We start from the raw sequence: 14,917 nt of genomic DNA, 5'->3' as shown, positions 1-14,917 counted from the left end.
TTACAACAGCCAGGACATGGAAGCAACCTAGATGTCCACCTGACAGATGAAAGGATAAAGAAGTTGTGGTACATATATACAATGGAATATTACTCAGCCATAAAAAGGAATGCATTTGAGTCAGTTCCAATGAGGTGGATGAACCTAGAGCCTGTTGCACAGAGTGAAGTAAGAGAAAGACAAATATCATATATTAACGCATATATATGGAATCTAGAAAGACAGTACTGACAATCCTATTTGCAGGGTAGCAAAGCAGACACAGACATAAAGAACAGACTTTCGGACATGGGGCAGGGGGTGGCACAGGGTAGGGGGAAAGAAGAAGGTGGGATGATTTGAGAGAGTAGCACTGAAACATATACATTACCTTATGTAAAACAGATAAAAAGTGGGAGTTTGATGTATGACACAGGGAACCCAAAGCCAGGGCTCTGTGACAACCTAGAGGGGTGGGATGGGGAGGGAGGAGGGAGGGAGGTTCAAGAGGGAGGGTAATTATGTATACCTATGGCTGATTCGGAGAAGGCAAAGGCACCCCACTCCAGTATTCTTGCCTGGAGAATCCCATGGATGGAGGAGCCTGGTAGGCTGCCATCTGTGGGGTCGCACAGAGTCGGACACGACTGAAGCGACTTAGCAGCAACAGCAGCATGGCTGATTCATGTTGATATATGGCAGAAACCAACACAATATTGTTAAGTAATTATCCTCTAATTAAAATTTTTTTAAAAACCTCGGCTTTAGCTGTGCAATAAATACATCTACCTGATGAACTGGTACTTTACAATGCTTTGAAAGAACAGGTATCCAGTGGACAGATGATTAGAGTTGAGTTAAAACTGTTCCTTACCCAGGGATTTCCAACATGGGAGTGCTGTAACCACTTGGAGTCTGAATAAGTACAGTAATGCTAAATTACACAAGGCACAGATTAGCTTACTGGTTAAGAGCACGAGGTCAGGAGCCAGGCTGTTGACCAGGGTTCCAGCTGCAACCCTGCCACTTAACTGGTGCAACCTTGCCAAGTTATATAACCTCACACTCCTAAAGCTCCCTACCTGTAAACTGGAGACACTCTTACTCCCTCTTAATTGGTACTTAATAAATGCACACTGATTAGGACAAAATATTTCAACACAAGAGAGAAAATACAATAAAAGCATGATGACCACTGGTCTAACTCAAGTAACAGAAATCCCACCATCTGCTCAGGTTGTGATATGGAACAAGAGAAAACATTCTTACTTAATTGGAATACAAAGCTTTGTCAGCCCTCTGGTTCTGGATTGAGTGGGGAAGGATCCGTACATTTCCTAATTTCGTTTCTCATTCTCTCCTCTAAGAACCAAAAAAACGTGTCCCTCAAGCCTCTGTAGGCCTCATTATCTTGCAGATATTTCAGACTCCAATATGTTAGCCATTAAACAGACGTCACTCTGTTAGATGACACCATCGCTGGGCAAGAGCCATAGATAATAAAACAACTGCCAACTTTCTCTGGCAAACCCACATGGCCAAGAGGACAATAGGGGGAAAGATTCATGACACAGGAGGGAGAACAAATAACAAGGCAGAGAAAAATGTTAAACACTGGCTGAAGGACCGTAAGCCTGGGGATGTGAAAACCAGCTATGGCCTGGATGAACAGGAGGAGCCTGGAAGGATGTTGCTGCCAGAGTCCACTATGAAGCCAGCTACCTTCAGCTGCAGATGCAGCAACGCCTACCAGGGAGTCCAGCACTGATTGCTTCCATAGATCTGTTAAATGGCACCCAAGCCAGGGATAACAAAAGAGTGTACAAAATCTCCAGGGGCTAGTGAGATTGCCAGGAATGAGCAGGATGAGACTGGCTGGAAAAATACAGCCAATGGCTCAATGGAGAACAAACAAAAACTACAGAAATTTCAAGTGAGGGAAACACTTGGAAAGTGGTGCTGATTGAAAGGAAGGCAAGCGGTCAGCTCCTTGGCTCTAAGCTTACCTTCAGGAGTGACAAGGAATCCGAGGTGGACAGGGGCAAGTGTGTCTGCTGACCGGCAAGTGATGCCTGTCAGAGGAGTGTGACACGATTCTCTGGATGCTGTTACTGGCAGATTTGCCAGCTCTAAAAGCAACTACCTCACTGTACTCAGTCTTACCATCAGTAAAATGGGAAACTCTATACTGATACCAATCAGCTCCGAGGTAAAAGTAGAAAATTTGGACCACAGATACTAAATGAAATGATTACTACTACTATTTATATACTATGATTTGAATGCCTAGAAATAAATATACAAGGTTGAACTGCATGAAATAGCTAATATCTCACCATTTTGACCTACAACTAACAAAATTTCATATGTTCAGCTGAACAGATAGATAAGTATGTACACAGTATTCGAGATACTTGGTTATACTAGAGAACTCAACTAACAGATTTTAACTGAGACCCACATGCACCTTAACTCCCAAAGAAAAGTTTCTTTCAGAGGATGTGGCCTTGGGGCTAACCTTTTCCCCTTTTTCCTCCTGTTAATTTTCAGCACTCTTAATTCCTCATCTCACAGTCCTCTTTCTTGCCAGGAAATGGCTTTCCATTCAGTGAACATGGCCTTGGGACAGCAGCTGCTTAACTGGAGGGACCACAAAAAAAAACTTTACTCCCAAATATTTTCCCCACCACCAGTAGAGATTCCTTCCTTTGCATTAAGTCTCAGCCTCGTTAAGCATCCTCTTCCAGTAAACAGACACATCCATTCCTGTAAGGCAGTCAATGGTTCCATTTTTAGATCACCGTCCCCCGACACATGTAAGGGACACAAGGCACCAGGAAACACTACCACCAGTCACATTCCCAGAAAGCAGCAGTGCTTGCTGGAAACACTCTGAGAATTAGCTCAGACTCAGTACAGGCCCTATTGTGTTTTTAGTGAGGGGCAACCTATTAAACTCAACATTAAAAAATACTAAGATCATGGCATCTGGTCCCATCACTTCATGGAAAATAGAAGGGGGAAAAGGGAAAGCAGTGACAGATTTTCTCTTCTTAGGCTCCAAAATCAGTATGGACTGTAGTTGTGAAATGAGAAGATGGCTTGCTTCTTGGAAGGAAAGCCATAACAAACCTAGACAGCAAATTAAAAAGCAGAGACATCGCTTTGCTGACTAAGGTCCATACTGTCAAAGCTATGGTCTTTTCAGTAGTCACGTGTGGATGTGAGAGTTGGACAGTAAAGAAGGCTGAGCACTGAAGAATGATGCTTTACAACTATGGTGCTGGAAAGACTTTTCAGAGTCTCTTGGACAGCAAGGAGATTAAACCAGTCAATACTAAAGGAAATCAACCCTGAGTACTCATTGGAAGGACTGATGCTGAAGCCATACTTTAGCCACCTGACACAAAGAGCTGACTCATTGGAAAACACCCTGATGCTGGGAAAGACTGAAGGCAAAAGGAGAAGAAGGTGGCAGAGGATGATAAGGTCAGATAGCATGACAGATTTAATAGACGTGAACTTGGACAAACTCTGAGAGAAAGTGAGGGACAGGGAGGCCTGGCATGCTGCAGTCCACAGGGTCACAAAGAATTAGATAAAACTTAGTGACTGAACAACAGTGCAGGCCCTATTGTGTTTTTAGTGAGAGGCAACCTATTAAAACTACTTTCCCCTGAAACCAAGCTCCCCATAATATAGGGCCTGCCACTGGCCCTCTCTGACAGTCCCTGCCTTGTGGAATTTGAGTGTCCTGGTTTAAGCCTCCAAGGGCAAACTCCATCGAGAGAAAGACACCCTCCCAAAAAACTGCAGCAACTCCCTGGGCTGCAGAAGGGCAACTCTCAGGGGGACCTGTCATGGAATCACAACAGTGACTCCTGGAGCGCCATGCCAGCAAGGGGCATCTGGAGGAAACCATGTCACCTGGGACAAGCCCCCTGTAGTTGTCTTAGACTGTACGGAAGCTGGGAGTATAGGCAAAGGCCAAGGTCAGAGACAGGATGAAGGCTGCTAACAGAGGAGAACCCAGGGTCACACAGTTCACACCACTTCTAAAACAAGTTCACAGAACCTTCATTCCATCGACAGGTCATAATTTTAATCCTCTCCTCTTTGTGTATGTGTTTGCTTTGGAGGAAGTCCCTGGGAACTATATAGATGTTCCCAAACTAACTGAGGCTTTCTGTAAAATCTTATAAAATCCTAACAGGAACAAGGTTTTCACTTTAGATGTTGGCTGAGACCTGCAGAGTCCTCTTTCCTGCTGCTCCTCTGTCTGTCCCCTTTCAAGTGCAAGGTCTCTGCCGTAGCAATGCTCCCTCTAGCTGCGCACATGGGCTCTCCAGGCATGTGGACACATAAGACCTCCCAGGCTGCTTCTCGACTATGAGACTCAGCGCAAAGACTCCTGTTTCTCTTCAGCCTCCTGACCTTTGTCTTTGCTTTGGACAGAGATGCCCATTGGGGTGGTCATCGCCAAAGATGTAATTTGACCTCTCAGTTTGCTCCTGAATGACCTTTCTCAACCAAAACTTACTCTGCTTGGGCTCATCTTCTGGGAGCCCGTCTTCCCTGAGGCTCACACCTCTGGAACTTGCTGGATGTTCTCCTTCTTCAGGGAGCCAGGCAGCCCAGACATGCCCTCACTGTAGAGGGCCAGTTCAAATGGCCTGAACATTGCTAATCTACAATTAAGCTAAGTCAGTGTCTTACCACAGCAGTCCATCTCAGATTTGAATTAAAATTGCCCTTAGTCTTTCCTACAAAGACTATTATGGATTCACTCTTTATTCCGTTCTTAGCGCCCAAAACCAGCTCCCCACTGTTGTTCTACCTGACTCACCCCTGGTTGGCTTAAGGCTTTCTTACTCCAGAGATCCCAATTTTTAACTTCTCTGCCTCCCATCAACTCTGTTTAATGTCTTGTAACTAAAGGAACAATTATTATTTTACTCTATATACCTGGCACTACAGGGGGGAAAATATAAGAATAAGAACCTGAAAAAGGTGGAGCCCCATCTGCAAGGAGCTTCATTCTAGCAGGGAACAAACAGAGCCCAGGAGCACAGATCACAAGACAAAACTTAACTCAAGCTAAGGGCATCTGTTTTCCCTCAGCAACAAGAAGGTGTTACTGCCTCCTCCTTATGAGGAATCTCCCAGAGGGGATGCTGGATATTGCACCCTGGGCTGGGCCTGCTAAAGGTAAATACATATTGATGCTTCCACCCAAAGCTGTATTTGGGCTACAGAATTTCTGAGAAATCTAGAAGGAAGAACAACAGAAATAAACAATCTCCCTCCCATTGCAGAGACAATGCCTGGAAGCAAAATCTGTCAGTGTTTTCACTGCAAAAGGACTAGATGTCTACTACTCTTCTCCATAACATGAACACACACACACACTTTGGTAGACACTTCTATTCAGGGACATAATTACATGGGAATGAAAAGTAGGAGCTCCATAAGTAAAGGTCGAAGGGCAGTGACCTTCTCACACTGTAGCATGTGAATGATGCTTCCTAAAGAAGCAGGAGGAACCATTATGGGCTCTGATGATGTCACAGGGCTGACACAGTGAACTCACTGGGATTCCCACTGGGGTTCTGGAACGCCCAACGGTTATCACCCCTTGTCCTCATTTGAACTCAGAATAAATTTCTGAGAAAGACCTAGGAGCCTGATGTCATGGAGACCAAAACGCCAGTTTTACTATTGATAAAAGTATTTGAAGATGACAGCACAGGTACGAAGGCTGAAAGAGTGTGTTGGAACCCCCTGAAATGAGTTGACTTCCTGCAGGCCTCCTCTGCTGGGCTTACCATGCAATGGGAAGAGCCCAGATTGCATACTCTCTGCAGGCAAGCAGTCCTGAAGAGTTCCAGACTCAGCAATCACATCCATCACCCTGGTTCCCACTGAGGGGAAGGAGAAAGTGATGGGGCTACAAGCCACGAATACTTGTCATAGACCTTTCCTTTCATTCAAATAAGAATGGGAGGACTTCCCTGGTGGTGGCAATGCATAAGAATCTGTCTGCCAATGCAGAAGTCATGGGTTCCACCCCTAGCCCAGAACAATTCCACATGCCACGGAGGAACTCAGCCCATGTGCCACAGCTACTAAAGCCCACGTGCTCTAGGGCCGGTGAGCACAACTCCTGAAGCTCTCATGACTACAGCCTGTGCTCCACAGCAAGAAAAACCACCTCAGTGAGAAGCCCGTGCACTGCAAGGAAGAGTAGCCCCGCTCTCCGCAACTAGAGACAGCCCTTGCAAAGCAGTGAAGACCCAGGGCAGCCAAAGACAAATAAATAAGAATGGGAAATAAGTGTCTTCACAAGAGCTGCCTCAAGTTCTTCTCAACCCTCAGAGGACACTGCTGTCACCCTAGCCACGCTCTGTCACCCCAGCACTGGAGTGAGAGGTTTATGAGCCTAGGGAGACTCATGAGAGGCTTTTTAAGAGAGGGCAGTGGCAGCTGCGTCCTCCCATCTTTCCTCTCACACGCCCCTCTGGAACCTCAGGATCACACTGGGATTGATGGAGATCGACAAACCTGAACGTGTTTTGGTTTGAGGTCTGGCAATTTCTGTAATTCCACAGTATTCCACAAATGTTTTGTGTTCTACAAAACCAAAAGACACTGGCCAAGCACTTTCCCTCCTAATTTTTAAGCCCATGTGTCTTTAAAGGAAATGTAATCCATATGTTTCGGGTACATTTCTATGCAACTCATCAAACCATGCACGTCTGTATGAGTCATCTGATGTCTAAAATTCATGGGGAAAATCATAGTTTCTTAAGAACTCTGTTAGCACAAGAAAGGCCATCAATGAGCCACTGATTAGAAGGTGATGAACTAACTGGATTCTGGTGTTGGCATAGACCACCAGTTCCTGGAGATTTATAAATAATCCTCTATATCCTCACCCATCAATTTTCCCATCTGCCAAACAGCGTTAATAATTCTTGCTGTCATGCTGCAGGCAGCCAGTAAGAATTAAAGTGTGGTTAACAGGCAATTTTGAGCTTCTTAAAGAGAAAATACAGGGACTCCTGTATTTGCCCCAACAAGTTTATTTTAGTCTAGCTTCCCAGGGAGCTGGAGGATAAGAATGGCTTCTACCTTCGCTAATTCATCCCAGTCCCTTCATGACACAGATGACTTCACTTTCATCATATCACAGTTTCAGTTGCTAGGGATGTTCAGCTTGACCTCCTGTCCTCTACTAGGGACCCCTTATTTATAGGAATATGGGGAGTAAATAGGGCTTTCTTTAGTGACTCAGTCACTAAAGAATCTGCCTGTAATGCAGGAGACAAGGGTTCAATCCCTGGGTTGTGGAGATCCTCTGGAGACGGGGCGTGGCAACCCACTCCAGGATTCATGCCTGGAGAATCCCATGGACTGAGGAGCCTGGTGGGCTACAGTCCATAGGGCCACAAAGAGTCGGACACAACTGAAGTGACTGAGCGCATGCACGCACGCACACACACACAGAGGAGGTAAATAACAAAGTCGTGGTGAATAATCTGCATAGACAGCGAGAGAATACTGGTTGATTTATTTGGGAAAGGGAAAGTTCTGGCTACTTGAGTAGGATCTTGAAGTAGAAGAATGATTTTTAGAGAAAGAGCTCTATTCCCCATATCTGTTGAATATAAAATAAGCAAGATTAAACTACTAGCATGATAAAGCTTGAAGTGCACAGACTTTGCTGTGAGGTGGACTTGGGTTATCTTCCCGACCCCCAGATTTACTGTGTGACATTAGAAAAGCTGCTTAAGCTCTCTGAGCCTGTTTCTTCATTGGTAACAAATAGGTTGCCTTAAAGATTAGAACGGAGTAGGCAATGGCACCCCACTTCAGTACTCTTGCCTGGAAAATCCCATGGACGGAGGAGCCTGGTGGGCTGCAGTCCATGGGGTCGCAAAGAGTCAGACACGACTGAATGACTTGGCTTTCACTTTTCACTTTCATGCGTTGGAGAAGGAAATGGCAGCCCACTCCAGTGTTCTTGCCTGGAGAATCCCAGGGACGGGGGAGCCTGGTGGGCTGCCATCTCTGGGGTTGCACAGAGTCGGACACGACTGAAGCGACTTAGCAGCAGCAGCAGCAAGAATTAGAAAGAATATAAGTAAAAAGTCTGGAACACAGTAGTGTTCAATAACAGATAACTTCTATAATTACTGATATTACTGAAAACAGCCTGCAGGTTTTAATACGACATAATAAAGAATTTCCATGCTATCAGAAATTAATAAATAAGACACTCACATGGGCAAATGAGGATCTCTAGTTCTATTTTCCTGGCATTCTTACAAGGAAGAGCAGTCCATCACTCAGGACAGACATTTGTCTGTCCTAAGCAGTAAGATATTCACCAGCCTTAAGGCAGACACAGGCCATGGCCAAATGATGTGTCAAGGTCCTTTCTAGCCTAGTGAGGAGACAGGAGACCCTCAGGACTTGAACTGAGCTGTTATCGCAATTTTCTAACCAGAGATATATGCTTCATGACACAAGGTCTTAATCTCAAGATTAAAGTGTGCCTCCAATTCCCAGTGCAAGCTCCAGTCCTGGTCAATACACCCTCTCTGTTCTAATTTTGTCTTCTAAGTCATGCCTCTGAAAAACAAGGAATCCAATGGGAAGACAAAACAAAGGGAAAAAGGAGAAAAAAATAAAGCATTCTTTAGAATGCCAAGAAAATAAACATGAAATGCTGCTGAAGATACAGAAGGAAAGAAAGTAATTGGATAACTAAAGTCACTAGGATTGGTCTCTGGAGACAGATGGTGATGTCTAAAGAAGAAATTCTTAACTTTTTGGTCACAGATATTTTTTGAAAATTTGAAGAAAGCTGTGGACCTCTCCCTAGAAAAATGCACACCTGGTCATTCACTCACAACTTTTCTTTCACTATCTGGTAACTCACAAAACCCATGAAATATGCATGGACCCCAAGTAAACACCTTAAACACCACAGAGGCTTCTTAATGAAAGGCCAGCTTCTATTTTGAGCTCCTCTTCACTAACAAGGTTCTCAATAAGCCCAGAAGGCAGAGGCCCAAAAAGGAGGCAACAGGAAACATCTTACAAGCATGTTCTTGACTTGACCATTGGGCACAGAATAGAAACCATTCTTCATTAGCTACATTTTGAAAACAAAGGCCTTTGTCTTATTTTAAAGACTCATTAACAGGAAGGCATTTTCCTTAGGCTATTCCACTAACTGGGCTTCCCAGGTTTCACTAGAGGTAAAGAAGCCAGCCACCTGCCAATGCAGGAGACTCAAGAGACAAGAGTTCAATCACTGGATGGGGAAGATCCCCTGGAGGAGAGCGTGGCAACTCACTCTAGTATTCTTGCCTGGAGAATCTCAGGGACAGAGGAGCATGGCGACAGAGTGCTACAGTCTGTGGGGTCACAGTCGGACACGACTGAACACAAGCACAAATTACAAACAAAGAACTGAATAATTCAAACTTTGGGAGGCAGCTTTTTGATTCCTGAACAACTACCCATTTCTCTTGGCCTGCATCTATCTAGCGTGCAAATGTCTCCAAAAAGCAGGAGCCAGAGCCACCAATAGGGCGTGGGGAAAATAATGCCACATAGAAAAGAAAGGTCAGTGAGTCTTATCCAATTTCCTCACCTGTTTCTTCCAGAATCTCTGAATCCTTTAGCAAAAGGGTTTCGGTCAATTTTTAATCTGGTGATCTGGAAACAAACAAAAAAAGGATGAACTGTATTTATATTAACTGATTTCTTTTTTGGTTGCTCCTAGAAAGTTAACAAAAATCACGCGGTGAACAACAGCTGTTATTTTTATTTAACTTCCTTTTAGTTTGAGATTTAGATTGAAGTTGACATAGGACTTGGGCCTGGCACACAGATGTCTGACCCACCTGACCCACTTCTTCCTAAAAACCAAGGTCTTCCCAGTATGTGACTCTGTAAACTCTCTTCTGCTCACCTTCCTTGCCCCCAAATGGTGATAAATCATTTGCCCAGACAAACAAAGGTATCCAAATGGAAAACCGGACAATGGTCAGATACAAGACACACAGGAAGTACCTGAAAAGTGCTTGTTGAATGAATGAGTAAATGAATGAGTGAGCAAGTGAGTGAAGAATGACTGAATGGATTTAGTCAATCCAATCAGGTGCAATTAGACCACCAGACAACCTGCCTCAGCCTGACAGAACCAAATAATTGCCTGCATTTCCTGTCCCACTTAAGCTGTGCATTTTTTGCCTTTGTGTATGGCTCATCTGATATGACCTAAAATGATCTTGTAGACAACACAAAAAAGTAGCTAGACTTTTGTCAAGGCTGCACCCAAAGAAAAATCTAGAAATGGAGGACGGGATGAGGCAGGATGCAGGGCATCTACCCAGTCTCTTAAGTCCCATAAGTTAATCAAAAGAAACAAAGAAGCAGCTTCCTAAGGCTGAGCAAATCCAGTGCAAACAATTGTAACCCAAGTTGGATGGGTCTTTAGGAGTCATCTGGTTCAACCACCACTCAGCACAAGATTCCCCCTCAACTGCCTTCTATCTTCATCCCCTCCCATTCTGCCTCGGTATATAATACCCTATTGCCTTCAGACCAGAACAGGCCTGACCAACAAATTCCATCTGCGCTCTTGTGTTTCTGCCTTTAACCTTTGTCATGGGAGGCATTTTGATATCTTCTGTCTGAACTGGATGGTAATGACTCACTACATTCAAACAACAGAGACTTAGAGGTGGGGCCTAGGAAGCTCAGGAAAGGAGGAAAGTCATCCTCAATGGTAATTCTAGAATTAAGGAAATTTCATTTTTAAGATCATCTTTCCATTTCTTTTTTTTACCTTTTTAAAATTCATTTATTTTTAAAATGAATTTTAAAATTCATTCATTTATTTTTTAACTGGAGGATAATTTCTTTACAATGTTGTGCTGGTTTCAGCTTTACAACAACATGAATCAGTCATAGTTATATATATATATATCCCCTCCCTCTTGAGCCTCCTGTCCCCCTCCCATCCCACCCCTCTAGGTGGTCAAAGAATGAATTTAAGTCAGTTGAACTGAGGTGGATGAACCTAGAGCCTGTTATACAGACTGAAGTAAGTCAGAAAGAGAAATACAAATACCGTATAGTAATGCATATATATATATGGAATCTAGAAAAATAGTACTGATGAGCCCATCTGTAGGGAAGGAATGGAGATGCAGACATAGGGAACAGACTTAGGGACATCTTCCCATTTCTGATCCCAGCAGAACTTATCACTAGGACGTCTAATCAGTGTTTCTTAACATTGCAAATCTTTCCAGGTCCCTCTTCTGTCTCCCTTTGTCACAACAGAATTTCCTAAAGCCACAGTCTGAAGGTCTTGAAAATACAAAGTGAGATTCTGAAAAAGAGACTCTGCCTTGAAAGTACCAAAGTTTATTTTTTTCCCCTTAAACATTCTTTGCTTCGGAGTGGCACTAATAACGTAGCACTAATAATGAAGCAAAAGCAATTGCACATCTATTTTATAGACCAGAGCAGGAACCCAGAGCTTCGGCTTTCTAAAGTCTAGTGTCTGCCCTGTGAGTACTGTATTGACTTTTAAGACTGTCACTGCTTTTCTGTTTTTGACTTAAAATCAGTTTTCTTCCTCCATAATCCATAGCAATAAACCACACACCATATTTTCTTTTCAAGTTGGAGTTATAATATTTTATATTCTCTTTCAAGTTGGCTTATCCTGTCCGACTCACTTATGATAGCGGCTTGTGATATATGATTGCGCTGCTGTGTTTTGGGGGCACAGACCCCTGCAAATATAATGACGTTCTATTTTATGGGCCTGGGAGAAACGGTTGAAAACCTGTTTCCCACAGTTCCCTGTATCTCAGGCCAAGGAGTCTGCATGGGGATTTAATAGACAAATACCACCAAATGTTAGGAAATACAACACTTTTCTACTTGTTTCAGTTTTTAATGTGGGATTTAGAGAGTTTTATGAAGAGAGTGATGGTGCTACTCCTTACTCATTTATTATCAAGGGTTTTCCAGGTGGTGCAGTGGTAAAGAATCCGCCTGCCAATGCAGGAGATGTAAGAGACACAGGTTTGATCCCTGAGTCAGGAAGATCCCCTGGAGAAGGAAATGGCAACCCACTCCAGTGTTATTGCCTGGGAAATCCCATGGACAAAGGAGTCTGATGGGCTACAGTCCATGGGGCTGCAAAGAATCAGACACGAGTGAGCATACACATTGCATTACATTTGTGTGCAAAACCATGTGACCGGTTGCAATTGCAGAGTGGTGGACAGTCAGTACTGTGTATCATCTGTGCCTTCCCCAATAAAGCTTATCTTCAAGGAGAAAAAAGAAGATATATATATGTATTAATAATTACAACATAAAACAAAAAGTTATAAGGTTTTGAATAAAGGCAAAGTGCCATAAGAGTTTAGAGGAAGTAATAATTGCTTCAAGCTAGCAGAAGGGCTCCTAGGTTTCACCTTAGAGGAAGCATGTAAGCCAAGCTGGGAAGGATGCATGGGATTTTAATGAAATCTGCAAAAAGGGGAGAAAGGAACAAGGGAAGCATTTAAGAAGAAAGCTCTTACGTAAGTCATAGAACTGAAGTGGGAAAGAACGAAGCGTTTGTTTTGGCTGCACTGGTCTCAGCTGCATCATGTGGGATCTTTGTTGCGGTGTGCGGACTTTCTAGTCGTGCATACACCTAGTCGCTCTGTGGCATGTGGGATCATAGATCCTTGATTGGGAACCAAACCTACATCCCCTGCACTGGAAGGCAGATTCTCAACCAGCAGACCACCAGAGAAGTTCCAGAATGAAACCTTTTTAAGAAACACTGAAGAGTCTGATGTAACCAGAGCACAAGGTACAAGAAGAGAACGTGAGAGAGAAAACTGAGAGGTTGACCTCAGGCCACATCATGAAAAGCCTTTACTACCCTGCAGACATTTAGTTACCCTGTAGGCAGAAGAGAGCAATATTAGCTGTCCACACCAAAGTACAACCCCAATTAATGCTTATGCCAACAACTTTGGCTATGGGTGAGTTTCCCAGGTGGTTCAGAGGTAAAGAATCTGCCTGCCAGCTCAGGATATGTGGGTTCTATCCCTGGGTCAGGAAGATCCCCTGGGGGAGGAAATGGCAACCCACTCCAGTATTCTTGCCTGGAGAATCTCATGGACAAAGGAGCTTGAAGGGGTCACAAACATTCAGACATGACTAAGCGTGCGTGCACACACAAATATCAAGGTTAACATGGACAGTATTTTGGAGGAGTAAATCAATGTATTCACAACATCGATAATCCCATAGTTCCCATATCAAGAGCCACCTAGTAGATTCAGTATAGTGGATGCTAAGTCGCTTCAGTTGTGTCTGACTCTCTGAGACCATATGGACCATAGCCCACCAGGCTTCTCTGTCCATGGGATTCTCCAGGCAAGAGTACTGGAGTAAGTTGCCATTTCCTTCTCCAGATACAGTATAGAAAGGGATGCAAATGACAGCTTGCTGTCCTATATAAGGAAAGGTGTGACATGAGATGAATTTTCATCAGGTAGAAAAAGAAGTAAAAAAAATCCTCCCTTTCTACTCCAGGGGGACATGAGAAAAGAGGTGACAGACAAAAGAAAAGCAAGTAGTTAGGTTTACATGCGCTTTTGCTCTCTACTCAAAAAAATCCAGGGGCAGGGCTGGGGAGACTCAGAGGCACACCGGCAGGTCACCTCCAGATACACATGGGGTGGCTGCACCAGCACAAATACAGAAGAGGCCTGAGTTAGGATTCCCGAGCCTTCCATGGCCCTTCTGCAGTGGGTCAGGGTCTCAGAGGAGAAGGCAGGGTGACCTTGACACAGCGGTGCTACAGTCCAGACAAGAGCCAGAGGACCTAGATGAAACCTGAGGTGGAGCCGAGCTATCCAGGGAAGCCCGGGAGGTCTGACTGAGGCAGGAACACAAAAGCACAAGTTGAACGGTCTCCTGTTGGTACAGCATATCAACACAAGGAACCCAAGGATCAGCCCAGACCTGGCCCCAGGCCACACCCCCGGCAGAGGCCAGTGAGGACCAGAGGACAGCACACGGGCCCCCAAGCAACCACAAAGAGGACTCATAAACCCCACTGCACCCATCCCTGCCCATGCACTGTACATCTGGAGTAGCAGGGGAGGTTCGTTTGAATACTTCATGATCAGCCGTACCCTTAATATTATTTATTTATTATGATCAAATAGGACTGCCGACCTCTGCCTTCCCATCTTAGTTAGACCAGGTCACTGTTGTCTTTTGACTAAACTACTCTAAATTCCCTTCAAACTAATCTCTCCTCTTCCACTCTTGTGTGCTAAGTCACCTCAGTCATGTCTGACTCTTTGCAACCCTATGGACTGTAGCCCGCTAGGCTCCTCTGTGCATGGGAATTCCTTAGGCAAAAATACTGGAGTGGGTTGCCATGCCCTCCTCCAGGGGATCTTCCTGACCCAGGGATTGAACCTACGTCTCTTATGTCCCTGTCCAATCTCTTCTCTTCCCTCAGCAACCAAAGTGATCTTTGTTAACACATAGTCAGACCATGTCATTCTTTCAGTGCTTACCACTGGACTCAGAATTCAATCCAAGCTCTGCCTGGCCTTGCAGGGTCAGCATGCCCTGGCTCCTGCCTGCCTCTCCATCCCTCCCCACCCTCCCCTAACTCTGGTCCACAGGCTCCAGGCAAACCGAGCTGCTCTCAGAGTTGGAACGTGTCAAGCTCTTTCCCTGCTCAGACCCCTCACATGCATTCTGTGCTGTGCTTAGTCGTTCCAGTTGTGTCCAACTCTTTGCAACCCCATGGACTATAGCCCACCAGGCTCCTCTGTCCATGGGATTCTGGCAAGAATACTGGCGTGGACTGCCATTGCCA

The 14,917-nt window shown here is 44.6% G+C and overlaps 1 protein-coding gene across 3 annotated transcripts in view; it reads right to left on the bottom strand.

The window, feature by feature from the left end:
• The window catches only part of TBX15 (T-box transcription factor 15), a 125,711-nt gene that overhangs the window by 21,145 nt on the left and 89,649 nt on the right, over positions 1 to 14,917 (bottom strand). For all 3 annotated transcript variants that reach the window (XM_019956722.2, XM_070785823.1, XM_019956721.2), the window contains exon 6: positions 9,644 to 9,708. In XM_019956722.2, the coding sequence (XP_019812281.1) occupies positions 9,644 to 9,708 (65 nt within the window). The remainder of the gene's footprint in view (positions 1 to 9,643; positions 9,709 to 14,917) is intronic.

This window comes from Bos indicus, chromosome 3, assembly GCF_029378745.1.
Source record: "Bos indicus isolate NIAB-ARS_2022 breed Sahiwal x Tharparkar chromosome 3, NIAB-ARS_B.indTharparkar_mat_pri_1.0, whole genome shotgun sequence".
Lineage (NCBI taxonomy): Eukaryota > Metazoa > Chordata > Mammalia > Artiodactyla > Bovidae > Bos > Bos indicus.
The sequence above is the reverse complement of the archived record's forward strand: the minus strand, read 5'-3'. Positions and strand labels throughout refer to the sequence as shown.